The sequence below is a fragment of the Zalophus californianus genome, chromosome 12, assembly GCF_009762305.2.
Source record: "Zalophus californianus isolate mZalCal1 chromosome 12, mZalCal1.pri.v2, whole genome shotgun sequence".
NCBI lineage: Eukaryota > Metazoa > Chordata > Mammalia > Carnivora > Otariidae > Zalophus > Zalophus californianus.
The window spans coordinates 49,885,807-49,906,028 of record NC_045606.1 but is presented as its reverse complement, the minus strand read 5'-3'; the positions used below and the strand labels follow the sequence as shown (position 1 = coordinate 49,906,028).

The 20,222-nt window shown below is 37.0% G+C and overlaps 1 protein-coding gene across 1 annotated transcript; it reads left to right on the top strand.

Annotated features, from left to right (window-relative positions):
• Window positions 1–2,401: 2,401 nt before the first annotated feature.
• PRPS1L1 (phosphoribosyl pyrophosphate synthetase 1 like 1) lies at window positions 2,402–3,452 on the top strand. The gene is given in 2 exon segments (XM_027573177.1): window positions 2,402–3,232; window positions 3,235–3,452. Coding segments are annotated over 2 exon segments (612 nt in total). The 5' UTR covers window positions 2,402–2,802; the 3' UTR covers window positions 3,417–3,452.
• Window positions 3,453–20,222: the final 16,770 nt, after the last annotated feature.

The following is a 20,222-nucleotide window of genomic DNA, read 5'->3' as shown; positions in this document are numbered from 1 at the left end:
AAAAAGTACCATTTTTAGGCAAAATTTTCTGCATGACTTTTAAATTTTTCCTTCATTCTCATAAACCTCAAAGAAAAAATGATACAGTGAGAAAAACCCTATTTGGAAATTCAGGAATCCCATATTTTAGTAGACACTCTGCCTTTAATTAGCTGTTTGATCCCAGACAAGTTGCTTTATTTTTCTGGGCCTCGGCTCTCTGTCTGTCAATCGGGTTGTTGGACTGGAAGGTCTCGAAGGCCATTTCCATCTTTAACATTTTATGATTTTAGACAAATCCCTGGAACTATGAGGTGTTGCAACAGCCAGAACTTGGAGCAAAAATAGCAGCAAGACAAAAATTTCTCCTACTTAACACCTCAAGGAAAATGCAACCAACTATGTGTTTTTAATGTTTACATTAGCATTCAGTCCTATTTAGGTAATAATAAGTCTATTTAAAAGTCTGTTTTGTTTTTCTTTAAAAAGTGAAAAATGTGTGACACATTGAGAACACTAAGAGAAAAATCATTTTAATTGAAGCTGCAAGTACTTTTTAGTGCTGCTAAATTAAGCCACAGAATTTTCTTCAGAAATCACTGTATGTAGTCAGGCTGAGGATGAGAATTATACAGTATAGATGGCTCTGCTGATTTTATGATAGGAAGGAACATGAATGGAGGGTTGTGGACAGATATGAGCTGACCATGCACTGTCAACCATGAAGAGTCTGAATTGAGGACTGGGGAGATGTTGATGTTGGGGAGAGATGTGACTGGATCAGCAGCAGGACATTTTGATTTAGTCTTTTTGACATAGCTGTTTACATGGCTTTATAATAATAGCACATTTAATATAAATACTTTTTTTTCCAGCAAAGTAATGTGTTTCACAGATATTGCCAAATCTTACCCATTTCTGTTGCCTAATCCAATTCCTGAGCTTATCCCATCCGTGAACCCAATCCAGTGGGGGAACTTGAAAGTGGGGTGTGAAAATATATTCGACAAATTATTTAGTAATTTCAAAATACGAAAAAATGGTTATTTGATTTTAGGCTAAATCAAAATGTTTCAGAACCAAATGTCAGACACACAATTAGCAGGATAAAAGTGTATGATCTATATATGATGCCTCCATTATTTTTATGACAGAGTTTGCTATTGAAATTCCTGGTATCTGTGGTCCCTTCCACTTCTTTCCCCATTACTCTAACCCCCAATGCACTTTAGAAGCTATGTACTCAAAATTTGCTAACACTTAATCATCTTATATATTTTATTAGTGTTTTTTTAATTATAAAAGTAATGGAAGTTCAAATACTACATTGATAGATGGCAATAAAACGTGACAGTCCTCCTTCATCCCAAACTCCCAGCAACCTATTCCCCTCTCCAAAGATAATCATAATAAATAGAACCTCCACAATGATTTGATGTTTTGACTATTGCTTACTATTAAATACATAAATTTCATATTATGCATATCTTTTTGACTGGGTTTTTTACATTTAGAAATATCTTGGGGATATTTCCATATGACTACACATAAGTCAGTTTCTTTAGTGGCTGCTTATTTGATAATTTACATTATATGATAATACATTACATGGTAAGTTACCGATTGATGGACATTTATTAGTTTCCAGATTTTGCTATTATAATTCTAGAGAGATTACTATTTGTCAAGCACCATCTTGTATTCTGTAAATGGTACAACACTTGACACACAGAATACCTCAGGAAATATTGACAGAATGAATTAATACAGCAATAAATAACATTATCATTATATTTTGGGATTTTGGGGATATCTGTGAATATCTCTATTGAGTAGATTCCTAAAAGTAGATACATCCAGTCAAAGGTTATACAAAATTTCCCTTGCAAAATTTACACACTTACACATTCTATTACAATAGAGGAATTATCTATCTTACAGTTTTGGCCCACCTGATGTGTGAAAATGATTGGCATTTTCCTGATTACTAGCATTTTTTCATATGTTTATTACTTCCTCCCCTACACACCCTCCCCCCCACCCCTGGGAATTTTCTATTTATACTACTTCCAAACTGTTTTGGTCATCTTTTTCCTCACTCGATTGGAAAGAACTCTGCCTAAAATATATTTTAGACATTTTCTCCAGTCTGTAACTTCCCTTTTAAATGTAAACATCTTTTACGCTGCAAAACTTTTACATTTTTATGTGTTTCAATTTGTTTTGCAGCCCTAGGAAACTACTACAGGCACCAATAGAAGAAAAAAAATCCATGAACTGAAGAAGGACTTGATTTTTTAGTTTAAAAGTGTGAAGCGGGTGCCAAACGGGAATTTTTTTCTAAAGACCCGAGCTCAGTGTAGAGCAGCTCGCAGCCGGAAGTGGGACTGTAACCGCCCTGTAACAACCGGAAGTCCTTCGTTAGTCCATGGTCTGACGTAAGTTGGGATCCTGGCCGCAGCGGTGATCCCTGGACGAAGAGTGCCTGGAGTGATCGACCAAAAGGCCAAATATCAAAATCTTCGGTGGCAGCTCCCACCAGGACTTATCTCAGAAAATCGCCGACCGCCTGGGCCTGGAGCTAGGCAAGGTGGTCACCAAGAAATTCAGTAACCAGGAGACCTGCGTGGAAATTGGCCAGAGTGTGCGAGGACAGGATGTCTACATAGTGCAGAGTGGTTGTGGCGAAATCAACGACAGCCTAATGCCTGCAAGATCGCTTCAGCCAGCTGGGTTACTGCAGTCATCCCATGCTTCCCTTTTGCCGGGCAGGATAAGAAATATAAGAGCCGGGCCCCAATATCCGCCAAGCTTGTGGCAAATATGCTGTCTATAGCAGGTGCAGATCATATCATCACCATGGATTTACATGCTTCTCAGATTCAGGGCTTTTTTGATATCCCAGTAGACAATTTGTATGCGGAACCAGCTGTCCTGAAGTGGATAAGGGAGAATATCTCTGAGTGGAGGAACTGCATTGTTGTCTCACCAGACGCCGGTGGAGCTAAGAGAGTGACCTCCATTACAGACAGGTTGAACGTGGGCTCTGCCTTGATTCACAAAGAAAGGAAGAAGGCCAATGAAGTGGACCGCATGGTGCTAGTGGGAGACGTGAGAGATCGTGTGGCTATCCTTGTGGATGACATGGCTGATACCTGTGGCACAATCTATCATGCAGCTGACAAACTTCTCTCAGCTGGAGCCACCAAAGTTTATGCGATCTTGACTCACGGAATCTTTCCTGGCCCGGCCTTCCTCGCATCAACAGTACATGCTTTGAAGCAGTAGTAGTCACCAATACCATACCTCAGGAGGATAAGATGAAGCATTGCTCCAAAATACAGGTGATCGACATCTCCGTGATCCTTGCGGAAGCCATCAGGACAACTCACAACGAGGAATCTGTTTCCTACCTGTTCAGCCATGTCCCTTTATAATAGAATAACTTTGAGGTATTCTCTTTTTTAAATAAAATAAGGTAAAATAAAAAATAAATCATACCCTGCCCGTTGTTTTTCCTTGGAATTTGATGGAAAGTGCAGTAGAAGACCCATCTTCCTCGGGTGTGACTTTCTGCACCCCACCTCAGGTATATTAGAGTTTATCTTAAACTGAGGAAAGACAGATTGAGGATAATTGCTGGGATTTTTCTCTCTGGGTTGTCTCATTCTGGCTTCTTTGATTATTTTCTGAACCTTGCAGGTTTAACTACAGTTCAGCTACTGATTTCAGACTTCAAGGGTGTTGTGTGGAGGTGTCTAAAAGTGATTAGGGAAGTTTAGAGTACGTGGGAATGCTTCAGGATAACTGGCAACTTCAGCCAACCTGATCCACTATCCTCACCACTACCCTTTCCTACCATCCTCTACTCCCTTTTCTTCCTCCTCCTCTGGGTTGCTCCCCCTCTCATTTGTCACAAGTTCTTCGAGATTCATGCTACACTCCCTGCGAGACCAGAGTAGCAGCTTTCAGTTTGAACAGCCACTGGGTAGAATCATGAGAGGAAGCTGCAAAGTGCAGCCAATGCTTCTGAAGAGGAAGAAGAGGAATCTGTCACTATCTGTTTCGAGACTATATATATGGGATTCTCCACAGTTGGGGGGGGCAGAGAGGGAAGAGGGATAATCTCAAGCAGACGCCCCACTGACTGCAGAGCCCCCTGTGGGGCTTGATCTCAGGACCCTGAGACCATGACCTGAGCTGAAACCAAGAGTCCAACACTTAACTGACTGAGCTACCCAGGTGCCCCTGTATCTGTAACTTTTAGTTTTACCTCCAACCACCCTGACCTCTTCTGGGACAAATATCCTGTTGGGTCCAAATGATCAGTGTGCCAGTCTTCTGGAAAGCAAATCCACTTCCTGCTATGCAATCTCTTAACATTTGCATTAGATATTTTTGCTGTAGCTTAATCTTAGCCTACTGCCACCATGATTGTAGATTTTAGGTGATGTTATAGTGCCTTTTGATTAAGCATTTACCTTTGTCCTTCTTGGTTGGCATCTCAGAGGACCTCAGATTTATATTTAAAAATTGGTACTGTTGTCTTCCTGTTGGGAAAACTAATAAAACGTCTGCATGTATGTGGGAAAAAAATACACATCTGGACATATCATGAAATTTCTGATCTCCAAGAAAATGCAGACAGGCCCTAAAATCTCCTAATATATAAAACATAAACAGGGTGATTTTAAAGGAACAGTATTCAGATTACTGTTAGATTTCTCATTTGATCTCCCCGGCAATAAGCAAAATGGAAAACAATTTTTGCATTCTGAAGGACATTACTTTCAATCTAGATTTCTTTCCCAAACAATCATTTAATTTTGAAGGCAGCATTAGGGCATTTAAATATATTAAAGGACTCTCGAACTTTACCACCATGAATGCTTTCTGAAAATATCACTTAAGCATACTGAAAATTAAAAAAACATATACAACTAAGAGGAACGCATGAATTAAAAGAGATAATGGTGAAAATGATATAATAATTTTTCATGAAGTTATTATGAAGATTATCACAGCTATTAATATAAAATTCACATAAAAATGGAACCACAGTATAAAGTGAATTATTTTAAAAATCTATAAATAAAATACCAGATGATATCCACAAAGCATGGGAGGTTAGGAGACGTTAGGGTTGGTCTAAGTATATTAATAATCTTATCTAGTTTGGGAAGGAGGTACGGACACAAATAATTTACATTATAGAAAAAAACTGTGTTTAAGTATGTTTTCTAAAATACAAGGACAAGCAAGATAAAAATGCAATGAATTACTTGAAAATTCCTAGACAGAAAAAAAAAATGCATCATGGCAATTATAATGGCATAATGGCACAATAAACAAAGTAAAAAAATCCAGCTGAAGATAGGAAATAAATAAGGAAGAAAATACAGCAAATAGCAAATACCAAATATATGTTAAACTAAAGTCAATGCATTAGCTAGAGTCAAGATGTTAAATTAACTTTATGAAATAAATTATTAGATTGGGTAGCAAAATTATCTAATGATAAGCTGTTTACAGGAGATAAACCTAAACAAAAATTTTGATAAAAGGATGATGAAAAATATATCAAGTAAATGCTCACAGAGAGAAACAAGGAGGGATTTTCAGTCAAAGTAAACATGGAATATGTTTTGCTGATTAAACCCCTCCAATAAGTTACAACCATCAAGTATCTTTATGCAACTAACAGCTCAACATTGAAATATAAAATGAAAAACAAGTGAGAGTATGAGGAGAAATGTATAAATTACATTAAGAGGGAAATTTTAACAAAACTCTCATAAATAACCAAGATATTTTAATAACTACATATGGAAACTAAACAGATAATTCACATTTTCCACCATAAATTCACATATTTATAATATTAAAACTAGTAATAGGTCATCAAAAAGTCTTCATACATTTTTGAAAAAGAAATTTACATAGACCGTATACAGTAAAGAGGATTTACTACAGTCGTCTTGACAATCCTGTGGAAAAATAGAACTATCAGTAAAATAGGAATAGAATGAAGCTTGCTTGACCTGATAAAATCCACTAGAGACAAAGATATAATTAATGCATTCCCACTACAATCAGTCAAATTTCTAAGCCAGTGGAATAAGGCAAGAAAAAGAAGAGAGCGATATTGGAAAAAAAAAAAAGTCAAAACCGTCCTTATTTATAGATGTCATTATTGTCAACAAGAAATCCAACAATCAAAAGAAAATCTGTCTGTTCCTACAGGAGGTCAGGAGAGTGACTACACAAAATAAAGTAATTGCCTCTCCTAAATACCAGCAAAACATAATTTTAAAATATAATTGAAAAAATTGTCTCACAACCTAGAGCAATAAAATCTGCAAAATAACCAGTAAGAAACTCCCAACACTGTAGGACTGGTATGAAAAAAGTTTGCTAAAGGATATAGAATATATGAACCTGGAGAGGAAGAACAATTGAAAGTTTCCTCAAATCATCTAGTCAGTATAACCCCAATCAAAATCCTAAGAGGATTAAAAAAAAAAAACCAAAAAACCAAACTTGGCAAGCTTTTCTTGAAGTTCATCTAGAAAAATAATTAATAAAAATATTCAAGATATTTTTCAAAATGTCTTGTATTATAATATATCAAAATATTATAAAGCTACAGGAATTAAGACTGTTGTGTTGATGCAGGAATGAACACATAAATCGATAGTACAGAATTTAGATTCCTGAAACAGACCTATGTACACTTACAGGAATTTAGTATACCCATACCCTTTTTAATGGAGGGATTATGTTACCGGAAAAAGAAGCATAACTGAATCAATTCTCTAGGAGAATCACTATCACAAAGTCTCTATGGAGATGCTTTCCTGATATCCTGCCTTGGCAATCACTCCTGCAATCTACTCAGATTCTCTGAAATGGGGATGAGACTCCTGCCACAATTTTTTTCCTTAGGTATCTTCATGTAATTGTTGGTCAATCCAAATGATAGTGATGCTTATAATGGGCTCCTTAATGTAAGTTGACACTGACCAATATCTATCTTCTTGATGATCTTAACTTCCTGCTTACTTGATTCTATTCTGGAAAGCATTTCCAGCCTCTTCAAGATTTCTACTTTAAGTACCATTATAACTCTATTACCTTGTATATATGAAGTATACCCAATGTTATTTCCACACATTTAACTAGTCATTTTGGACAAACTGTTCTCAGAATACCAAATAAATGAAAGAGAGGCCATAGCATAGTAAATAACTCACATAGCAGAATATATTCATCCCATGGTTAGCAAAGTAGCAGATTCTCTGGCTGAAAGCTATAGTGTACTTATGCTTATTGGTCAAGAACTGTTTTATACAGCCCAGCACACTACATACCAGCTTCTATCAGATGAGAGCTCACAACAGTACTTAGAAGCTGAAGGGGAGGAAATGTGTGTGTGTGTATATATATGTGTATATATATATATACACATATATATATAGAGAGAGAGAGAGAGATGGCCCTTGAACAAGCTGAGAGTTAGAGGTGCTGACCCCACACACAGTCGAAAACCCTCTTATAACTTCTGACTCTCCCAAAACTAGTCTGATAGCCTACTGTTGACCGGATGCCTTACCAATAACATAAACACCAAATTCACACATATTTTGCATATTACACATACTATATACTATATCTGATAATAAAGTAGACAAGAGAAAAGAAAATGTTATTAAGAAAATCATAAGGAAAAGAAAACACATTTACAGTACCGTACTATTTTTATTTAGAAAAATCCACATGTAAGTGGATAAGCAGTTCAAATCTGTGTTGTTCAATGGTCAGCTGTGTATCTATGGGGGGTGTGTGTGTATGCATATATATATTTGTGTATATATTAAAATTAATTTTGCCAAAGTGGCAGTCAATCAAATATGCATATATATGACAAAATTGGCATATCATGTCATTAGATATATAATGTACTGATCAATCAATGATGCTGGATAACTATTATTTGGGAAACCAGGTTTTTCTAATCCTTAAATGATGCATAAAAATAAATTCCAGGAGAAATGGTCATAAAAAATAAAACTGTAAAGCACTGGAAGAAAATGTGGAGTAAATTTTACGCTCTTGTAATGGAGAAGGCAATATACTGTATAACCTTTCAAGCCTAAAAGCACACCTTGAAATTTTACCCTCTCACTTTCAAGAACTACACTCAAGAATTATCTCTTGTGGTAAAATTCTGAAGTCTGTTGGTCTAAAGGTAGAGACAGTCATAACGATTCTACTGCTCTTTAATATATTCATTAAATTCATTCAGTCCAACAGACTGATCATAGATCATTACCGTTCTCAATACCCAATACCTCTCTGAAGGTTTTTTTAGAAATTTGCTACAAGGCTTCCCTTTTGAGGATCCTATCTATCTTCCTGTTTTTTCATTCTATTAGGATTTATTGGCAATTGGTTTCCATATATTTTATATCACATGGGAATTATTTACTTTTCTGATCTTTTGATGGTTTCCCTTCAGGCTATGCTTTTGTTTTATTTTATTTTATTTTATTTTACTTTATTTCTGCTGACCTTCCTCATTCTCCTTGGCATTTCTGAAAACCATTACAAGATTGATAACTATTTTCTTATTAAGGGGCCCTTTTTTACCTGACTTTTTATGACACTATACTACAGGGGCTTTTCTCCCAACTCTTGGTCCTTCTCAAACTTCTTCCCCACCATCCCACTGATCCAGCTCATTCTCCGCCACCATAGGCAAGACTTAAGGGCCAAGGCCTCTCTATATAACTAATATCTAAGGTAAGCACTTAGCCTAATATCCTCCTCCAGATTCTCTGTACTTTTGCCAGACTTATTTTCCTAAAATATCACTTTTATTACCTTAATGCCATAATAAAATTTTCAATAATTCCTTTTTATGGTTTATAGCAAACCCCATCCTTTATTTTCATGCATGACCATCAAAATCTAGCCCACTACTACCAACTTTTTGCTCTGTTCTTATTGGTTTATTTATTGCCCCAGAAAATACTTACAAAGCTCTGCCATCATTCCTTTACACACATTCTCCTAACTTCCACTAGACTCTCTGTTACCTTCCACTTGACTGAATCTTACTTTTCTTCAAGGCCCACTTCTTTTACAAACATCACAATATCTGATCTCTTTGTGTCTCTCTCCTGCAAACACCTTTTCTTTACATCATTCTTTACAGTGTTGCCTATTCTTATGGGATTAATTTGGATTGTCATTAAGGATTGGGAATATTTCATATATTCTTTTACCTTCAAGACACCTTATTTAATGTTTCCCATATACCAAGCAGTCAGTTATTATGGTTTGGTTGATATTTTTAAATTGATAGAAACCTTACCTAATGATGGGTAAATTTAATAGTAGCTAAGTAGTTGTCTTAAATACCAACCTAAAGATTTTGTATTTATTTAAAAAGTAACAGAGATCCATTATAGCCTCTTCAGTATATTTTCAGTAGATGGCTTTAAAATGAAAATAGTACTTTTTTTTTTTAAATAGTACTTTCTGGAAGATGATACAGCAGCATTGTGCAAAGTGAACTGAACTAGAAAGACTCTGCAACTGGGAGATCTGATGTGTCTGGGTGATTTCCATTTTGAGAAATTAGGCCTAAACAGTATTTTTAAAAAAATATATAGTAAACAAAGAAGTCCTCATTTTCCTAATCCCTAATGTACACAAGGGATGTTTACTGGAATTCAGTCTAAGTATAAATTTCTAAATGTAACGCTGACAGTATCTCTTATCAGATGACTTGATTAATGATGTTTTCTTCAGAGTGGCTTCAGTTAGTGTTTATTAAGATGCTTCCCAAATCCTAATGCTCAAAGATACAGTCAGATGATTCTACTTATGAGCATCCTGCAAGAATCAAAAAAGATAAGGCTGAGATTGAATGGTTTTAAAGAATATTTTTTACCCAGATTTGTTATTCAACTAGTGACTTTCTGTTTTTATATTCGTCATTCTTTATTTTCTAGAAAAACTTTAATTCCCTCACATCTTTGTAGATGCTATGCAATGACTGGTATAACTCATTGCTTAGAGCTATGGCCTCCCTTTTAGAATATTAGAGTTCGATTGTCATATAAGCATGAGTCTACTTCACAGACTTGAAATCTTCCCCCTTGTTTACCATTTAGCTTTTATTCTTAGTAGCCCTACCACTTAAGAGAGGATTAGGGACACTAGCCCTGTGAAAGTCTACAGGGATGACATACCACACAGGTGAACAGAAGGGACAAAAGCTTTGAGGTGGGAACGTGCACATGTTCGAATAACAGAAAGATCAGTGTTGCCCGGAGTGGAGTAGGAGGAAAAACAAATTGAGAATAAGACAGTAAATTGGGCAGAGCTAGATCCAGTGGGTAAAGCCATCACGTGTGCTGAATTTCTCTGATCACTCACCATCAAATTGATCTGTTGTTTGTCCCTGGCTGGTAAATGCTCAAATCTCTACCAGGAAGATTATGTCTTAAATTATCACTGCTCAATAACTTCTGCATTTGTCCTTCACAGGGGCTTTCTGAACACAAAGGCAACTCAAATAATCCCAAACTTGCCAAAACATAAAATTCCAGGCCTCCTACTCTTAACCTCCTATATCTTCCAGATAAGAGCCCTGGGAAACAGTATTTTTAAACAATCTATCTAGACGATTCCTATGATCAGGTAAGCTTAGGAAACACGAAGCCCAAAAAGTGAGAATAATTTTGAGAGAATTAAAGTGAGAGAATTTTGAGTGTGGAAGGCAGTTTTGGGCAGTAGCACACCAAATTACATATTACTTTATTAATATTTGTGGCAGCTCTAGCCACTACGTGGCACAGAGATGCCATTTTCCTCACCCATGAGCATGGCCTTCAGCTCTTATGGATCCCAAGGCTCCTTCCTGTGGACTTGGACATGACCTCAGATTTTTTTCTCTGTGCAGAGATCCAGGCAGCCACTACCAATTACTAAGATCTGACAGCAGATGGAACTTGTTTGCCCTCTTGTAGGGTTATCCCTAGACTAGGAGGTCTTCTCAGCTGATTTTTACTTTGAGCAATATTGTATTATTATGTAGAAAAGTGTATTTGTATTTGGGGGTTGACCTGTAGAGTTAACTTTGTTTTATTAACTCAGAAAATATACTGACATAGACTTCATAGCTGCAGCATCTAAAAAGTAGATTTAGAAATTTCTTTTATAAAAGTTTGTGTATACAAACATATTTCTGAAATATTGGGCAGTGAAATAAGAATGAGCTTTAGCATTAGATAGACCTTAATTTAAATTCTGGGATGTGCTGCTTACCAACTATACTACTAGCCAGTTAATACATGTCTTTGAATCCCTGATTCCTTATTTCCATAATGGAGACAAAATATCTCACACAATTGCTGTGATTCAATATGAACATGTGTGAAACAGCTAGAACAGTTTGGGTCACATGGTAAGTACATGAAATAAAGCCTAGATTTCCTCTTTTCCTTTGCTTGAAACAGAAAACTTCCTCTATTAATAGACTTTCTCATAGACTTTTTCCTGTGTTCCTCTATTTGGTAACAGAATTTGGATAGTGTAATGTGGAAATATGAAGAAAAACTCTAAAATGTTATTTATTCAAAGTTTGGTAACTAATATATATTCAAACAAGCAAAATCCTCAATTAACCTTTTTTCTGTGTATGGTTATATGTCTAGCCTCATAAGGAAACCGTGGAACCATAGTTCCTTAGAATTAAATGGGATCCTCCATGTCATTAGTATAACAGCACTGAATTGCTACAGGCAAGTGATGAGAAAATAAGCTCAAATCGGGGCCTCATTTATAAAAATGTATGTCCCGGAGTTAATAAGGAATTGTCCAAAATTATACTCTGCACTTCTTCAGTAAAGAATAATGTCTGTTAATTATGTGCAGCCTTCAAATTAAGTTATGTGCCTTATACTACCATGCTAAGTCTGGAAAGTAAAGCTGATCTAAGAAAAGTAAATATAGGAAGAATTCATACCCAAAAAAGTTTTCTACATAGCTCAAATAATCAGAAATCTAAATGAATCAGAAAAATACAATCCTTGTACATGAAATTTATTCCACATTTTACTGAAATTGTATGTAAATGCCTTCACATTCTCCCAACTTCTTTGTTTCCTCTGCCCCTTCGGCATGTAGACTTCTTCAAAACATATCAACAGGCTAAAATATCAAAAAATTAGACTATAGGCTCTTTATACCTATATTATTGCATCAGTTCCAAGGGCCAACCCTCATTTTATATCTCCTACCTCTCCTTCCTCAGCTATTCTCACGGGGATTTGGTAGTTTCTGAACCAATTCTAACAAGATCAGAGATCAAAAGCTTTGAATCTGCAATCTGGTGTAAGTTTAGAATTAATCAACACAATGCAACTGCTACCCATAGTGGTTGGGCTCCCACATGTCCTCTGTTTCTTCTTTACCATCAACATAGCTTAACCCAAGGTCTGTTATGTGAGGACCAAGCCTCAGGTCCCTAGGCATTGCTTGGGTTGGCATACTCCGACACCCCTCTTGTGTTAGCTATTAGACCGGGATTTTCCTTTGATTATCTCTCTTCTCCATATTCTATCAGCTTTGTGCTCTGGTTCCTGTTTGGACTGGGGCCCTACATTGAGCCCCAGGGGATGTCAAGGCTCTAATGTGTGCATCCTTTCCTGAGGAGAAGCCTGGAAGAGTCTCTCCCACACCTGTTGCTTTGTCACATCTGGTCAGCCCTCCTGCACCATCACTTCGATGATTTCCTCTCACGTTGTCCTGCCCATCAAATCAGCTCTTCTGATTCTGGCAGTTGCCCGTATCATGCTCAAGCATGCCTTTTGGATGCTGTGCTTTGGAGCTCGCTTCTGACCTCACTGGGGCTACTCTTCCACTTCCTATATACCCTTACCTCTGCTACAGTTGGTAAGTAGCTTTCTACCTGGTTCTGGCCGTGACCTGCTCCCTGCTGTGGTCCTTATTTGTTTTGATCAGGGTCAACCTAAGTTACTTCTACTTGTTCCCTGGCCACTAATCTTAACCTATACAATCTCTTTCATAATGCTGACAGAGTAATCTTCAAAGCCATCCCTTTAATGTCATCATTCTGATGCTCAACAGCTCTATAATAGCTTCCTATTGCCTATTGTGTTTAAAAAGATTTTCTTTTGGCTTTTAGAAATCTCCCAGAATCCATCCAAATTCCCCAATCATTCTCACGAGTCAGATATTACTTGCTCACAGGCCAAGTCCTTCGCTCATGCTGTTGATCACACATAAAGTGCCTCCTTCCTCCTTCCCTCATGCCCCAGTGTTAGTCATCACTCAAAGACAAACTCAAGTAGAAATCCCAACACTAAGTCTTTCCTGACCCCTCTAGCTTTTTGGTACATTGACTAGTATTTAACAATTTAGTTCTTAATTCTTTCCAGTTGCTTCCTATGTTTCATCAGTACGGACTTTCCAAAGAAGTCTGGAAGGATTCTGTAAGAGATGACCATTTTATCTGCTCTTGTATCACTTCCAGTGCTTACGACAGTAATAGAAGGCAGGAAATAGATAAAACAAGTTCATTTGGTTTAAAAAGTGTCCAGTAGAGGCGCCTGGCTGGCTCCATCGGTAAAACATGTGACACTTGATCTCAGGATCTGGGTTTGAGTCCCACAATGGGGGTAGAGATTACTTAAAAATAAAATCATTAAAAAAATAAAAAATAAAAAGTGCCCTATAGGCAAATCGTTTATTTCCATTGAAAACACACTACTCACTAAGTTCAGTAGTGGTTTAGTTATGTTTGATACAGTGATTCAATTATGTGGTGCTTTCCTCTGTCAAAGCTATCTAAGTAGCAAAGAAGACATAAGGTGACTCCACCTGGGTAAAACAGAAACAGGTGTTAAACAATTGTGGAAACCTGTCTAGAGCAGTAGCTCGGATGGTACCTGACTCAGCTGAGTTAAAAAGCCTAGGAATAACGGTTTCCTGTTTGTTTTACTCAGAGTTTCTCTGGTATTTATTTCAAACGGCAGAGTACTAGGAGCTATGCTATCAAGATAAAAGAGAGAGAAAGAAAGAGAGAAGAGGGCAGGGGAAGAATGAATATAAATAAAAAGATTCTTCTCTATGAACCAGCTAAGAGTTTAATCGGAAAAAGCTCTATAGGGGAGCCATGCCTAGCGATACTTACCTTGCTTGTAAACAGTGGGGTGCTGATAAATGTTTACCAACCAGCTCTCTGGAAAATAAAAGTCCTGATTTGTACTGTTTGCATATTGCATATTTCGTTTTAATAAATAGTCCCAATTGCCAAATTCAAGCTACCAATGTGCCCTTACTGAACAAGGGATTGGAAAGAATGGACACAATTGTGTCATGTGAGCTGGTAGAAGAGGCTCTAGAACACCCTTGCATAAAAGTTTAGGCCAGTCGCTATGAGAACTTTCTGAAAATAACGTGAGGGCTTTTAAATTCTCTCATGTTATTCAGTTTCCTGAAGCTGCAGGCAGTGAACCCCTTATTGGAAAGGGCCTAATTGCTTTTATCAGAGTAAGACTGATGACGTAGTGTTCTGGAAAAACTAAGTCCTATTCTTCAAACAGTCTTTGGAGGCAAGCAACCCAATATTGCAGAATATATAGAAACATTTCCCATCACTTTTTCTGTTCTTGAAATAACCGGTTTTACAGTGAATAATATTCTTGTGTAATCCGCAATTCTTATGAGAAGAATTCGGTTTTTCGCAATAATAGCCTGTCTTAGTCATTTCAGGCTGCTATAACAAGATACCATAGTTTGGGAGGCTTAAACAACAAACCCTTATTTCTCACAGTTTGGAGGCTGGAAAATCCAAGATCAAGGTGCTGGCAGATTCGAAGTCTGGTGAGAGCAGGCTCCCCAGTTTGCAACCTTGCTGTGTTCTCAGTGTGTAGAGAGATTTTGTGTCTCCTCCTCTTTTTATAAGGACATTAATTCCATCATGAGGGTCCCACCCTCATGACCCAATCTAAGCCTAATTACCTTCCAAAGGCCCCACCTCCTAATACCATCACACCGGGGATTAGTGCTTCAAGCAACACATGAATCCGGGGGAAGACCCAAACATTCACTTCTAGCATAACCATTTTTACGTAAGGAATAGGAACAGGACAAGGGATTGTGGCCAGCATTGGGGGCAGGAGGGAGTTGAGAAGGTAAGCTAAAGAAGAGAGCCTGGTGGAGAGCTCTTGTTCAGCTTCACTGAAAACATCTTTCTTCCTCTTGGGCCAACAGGGACAATAATGTGCTATAGCTGTTTTAGAGAAGTGAAACTAAGAAAATGTTTAAGAATTAGTTGACCAAAAAGTAAACTGTTGTAAGCTAAAAGGTTACAAAAAAAATCATAATAAATTGATATTAGAGTGATCTATACAAAATAAGGTTGGACAAGTTTGATTTATTTAAATGAATAAAAACAAAATGTTAATTTATGGACATAATTCGGTAGGCTAATTAGTCATGCCGTACAGCATTGCCCTTCCCCGACAGTTTATTTCCATCAGCAGAATTAATCACAGCAGAGCAGATGTAGTAGGGACAATCCAAGGTCAAAACAAATGATACAAAATAATGAACTAGAGCACAAGATGATAACCTGGAGAAAGTAATGATTTATTACTCTGCCAGAGCCTTCTGTGGATTGTGCAGCCACTTCATGCAAGCCTGTCTCCCTTTTAACCAGATATCTCTGATTGTAGTGATCTTTTACTTTGCATTAATTTTATCTTTCTTCGAAGGTAGTGTAACTGTGATAAGAGCCAATTAGTTTTGCACCATTGAGAAGCACAATGAAATGCGACTTAAGAAAACAAAGATAAAATTAACTGTCTAAATGAGACTACAAGGCAATCTCATCTTTGCTGTTTTCTTATAGGACTAGAGCGCCATACGTTCAGCATCATAAACTGAAGGACAACTATAAGGATATTTGAGTTGGTTCAAAGACATGCTGTAATGAACACCATTCTTCCAGAGTAACATTAACCAGCAATTTAAGCTAACTTTCCACAAGACTTAAAATCTATATCTACAGATTACATTACAGATAAACACAAATGACATGGTAGCACTATGGGGAACCAAATCCCTTTTAAACTTTATGTTTGGGATTTTGATTATGAAATAAAATGAGCGAGAGGGTCTTCCGTTGAACATCATCTGGCTTTATTATGCCAGATATCCTTTCCCTGTTGCTTCAGTATACCCAGGACAATTCTAGGGTTTAAATCACAGAGGTATTGTAAAAAGGATAAACTTTTGGTGGAGTTAAAATTTTGCATGTCTTTTATGTTTTTAGCTTGTGCTTCTGGCAAGAAATGGATGCAAATGATGGTTTAAATAATACAAACCTATTAAATTGTTCTAGGTCTCCTTTATTTATCAAAAAATAAACACTTTTAGTGTCAATAAAGAATTTTTTGAGGGTTAAACAAATTGATAATGAAAGGTTGTAGTGGTTTTTTTAAGTCAAGAAACTGACACATCTATATGTGTCATTGGAATAGATTAGAGAGCCCAGAAATAAGCCCACATATGAATGATCAATTAATTTAATACAAAGGAGGCAAGAATATGCAATGGGGAAAGGACAGTCTCTTCAATAAATGGTTTTGGGAAAACTGGAGGGTCTCTTGCAAAAGGATGAAACTAGACTACTATCTAATCCCATACACAAAAATTAACTCAAGGTGGATTAATGATTTGACTGTAAGACCTGAAACTATAAAATTCCTAGAAGAAAACATAAGCAGTAAGCTCCTTGACATTGGTCTTGGTGATGATTTTTTGAATTCGACTCCAAAAGCACAGGCAACAAAACTAAAAATAAAAATTGGGACTACATCAAGCTAAAAAGTTTCTGCATAGCAAAGGCAAAAATGAAAGGCAACCTACTGAATAGAGAAAATATTTGCAAATCATTTCTCTGATAAGGGTTTACTTCCTAAAATATATAAAGAACTCATAGGGGTGCCAGGGTGGCTCAGTCATTAAGTGTCTGCCTTCAGCTCAGGTCATGATCCCAGGGTGCTGGGATTGAGCCCTCCACATCGAGCCCCGCATCAGGCTCCCTGCTCCGCGGGAGGCCGGCTTCTCCCTCTCCCACTCCCTGTGCTTGTGTTCCCTCTCTCGCTGTGTCTCTGTCAAATAGATAAATAAAATCTAAAAAAAAAAAAAAAACTCATAGGACTCAATGCCAAAAACAAACAATCTGATCTAAAAATGGGCAAAAGATTTGAATCGACATTTTCTAAAGAAAACATACGGATGACCAACAGGCCCATGAAAAGATGCTCCACATTGCTATTCATTAGGGAAATCCAAATCAAAACCACAGTGAGCTATCACCTTAAACCTGTTAGAATGGCAAATATAAAAAAGACAAGAAATAACAAGTGTTGGTGAGGATGTAGAGAAAAGGAAACTCTAGAGCACTGTTAATGGGAATGTAACTAGTGCCGCCACTGTGGAAAACAGGAGGTTCTTCAAAAGATTAAAAATTGAACTACCATATGATCAAGCAATACCACATCTGGGTATTTATCCAAAGAAAATGAAAACACTAATACAAAAAGGTATGTGCACCCCCATATTCACTGCACCATTATTTACAATAGTGAAGATATGGAAACAACTTAGGTGTCCCTTGATGGATAAATGGGTAAAGAAGATGTGATAGATGTGATACACACACACACACACACACACACACACACACACACACACACACACACGCTGAATACTATTTAGCCATTAAAAAGAATGGAATTTTGCCATTTGCTACAACATGGGTGGACCTTGAGGGCATTATGCTAAATGAAACAAGTCAGGCAGAGAAAGACAAATACTGTATGATCTCACTTATATGGAATCTAAAAAACCAAAACCAACCAAACAAATGAACAAAAAACCCAAGCTCATAGATATAGAGAACAGACTGGTGGTTGCCAGAGGGGTTGGGGTGAGGGATGGCCAAAATGGGTAGAGGTGGTCCAAAAGTAAAAACTTCCAGTTACAAATTAAATAAGTCATGGAGATGCAATGTAGAGCATGGTAACTATAGTTAATAATACTGTATTGCATATTTGAAAGTTGCTAAGAGAGTAAATCTTAGAAGTCCTCATCACGTGAAAAGAAAAAAAAATTCTGTAACTGTATAATGATGGATGTTAACTAGACCTATTGTGGGGAACATTTTGCAATGTGTACAAATATCTAATCATGTTGTATACCTTAAACTAATATAATATTATAAGTCAATTATATCTCAATTAAAAAATGTTTAAGAAGACTGGTGTAAAAAATGGAAACAATAAAAAAGATTGAATTATTTGACCTTATTAAAAAAAAAAACTGTATGGCGAGGTAATAAAGAAAGGCAGAAAAACCAGCTTGAGTATAGACCTAACATATATGACAAAGGATCTATAGCTTTATCAGGTAAGGAGAAATAAACAAATCGGAGAAAAGATGATCATCTCAGAGGAACAAAAAAACAAAACAGGTGAACAAAAAGCAGGTAAGAATAATTCGCAGAAGAAATAAAAGGGCAAACTAAACAGAGGAGAGGGTAGAATTCAGCATTCCCAGTAATACAAGAAATAAAAATTAAAATTAAACATACTATTTTTTACTTCCAAATAAAAAAAAATCATACTCAATTAAATACTTAAGATTAGCTGGGAATAGGAAAAGATATTCATGTCACACATCATTTGTAAAAGTATAAATTAGTGAATCTTTTTTGCGGGCAGTTTGGAAATGTTCATACTTTTTGATCCAATGATTCCAGCAGTAGGAATTTGGCCTAAGAAAGTAATCACAGCTGTGCTCAAAAATTTTGCTATCAGGATGCTCTTGTTATTATGGTGAAAACACCACCTTAAAATATATCCAATGACAAAATATTCATTAAATAAATTATAATGTATCTGTTCAAGGACACTCTGCAACCATAAAAGCCTTGGTTCCCAAACTTCTCTGTGCTTTAGAATCATCTGGAGATCTTTAAAAAAGTTCCAAAGCCCAGGCTACTTTCCACACCAATTAGACCATAATTTTTGGGAAGGAGGCATAGGCATAATTATTCTTTTAAGCTCCTCAGCTGCAATGTGCAATATCGTTAAGAAACTATTGCATTAAGGTGACATCAAAAAATATTTATTATCATGAAAAAGTATTCATAATATATTGCTTTGTAAAAAAAAAATCAAGATGCAAAACAATATTACAGAGGAGATAAGAGTGTTCTGTAAAACATTAACTTTTGTTCTACCTGTTGGATCATCTTATGAAGGGTTCTCAAGCCCCTGGTGACGTACCTCACCTTTACCAAATCTGATTGGACCAGAAGTAAGCTCCTGACTTAGAGGCAGTCAGTGTATGAGCTAGCCAGAAACTCAGGGTAGTTTGGCGTCAAAATCTCTGACCAAGCAGAAATAAGTTGGGTCAGTAAGAATCTTGCGATAAGGAAATTACAATTGTGAATTTTGCGTTTTGTTTTGTTTTTAAAAATTTTATTTATTTGAGTGAGAGAGAGAGAGAGAGAGAGTGTGTGCACAAGCCGGGGGAGAGGCGGAGGGAGAGGGAGAAGCAGACTTCCTGCTGAGCAAGCCCAATTCGGGGCTCGATCTCAGGACTCCGGGGTCATGACCTGAGCTGAAGGCAGACGCTTAACCGACTGAGCCACCCAGGCCCCCACTTGTGAATTTTGAAGGAATCCAGCAGTGAGACTGAAGCTAAAGGGGGTGTACAAAGGAAGGATCGTGAGGCAGAGAAGGCTCTTGAGGTAGAGAAGGGGTCAAAAGAAAATTAGCATTAGTAAACAAAAGCTATGAAGTGGTCAGAGAGTGAGAAAGCAGGTGGTGGGAGGGACAGTTTAAAAAGACATGCAAAATGAAGAAAGACCAAGAGAGTACCCAAAATGGCATTTGTGAAGCTCCACAAATACGTGTTTAGGCTTTTCTGAGCTTCCTTGAATTCAAAAGACCCACTTGGCCCCAGTTCTCCACAAGGCCCAGTAGAATCCCCAAGAGAATTGTCAAGGTAAGTGCTGTGCATGGTGAGGAAAGTCTGGCCAGTTTCTAGAACAGAAGCTAAAGATTCCAAGGACCAAGAGGGCCAACACCAAAGCAGAAACCAAGGAAACAGATGTAGGTAAAAACCATGAA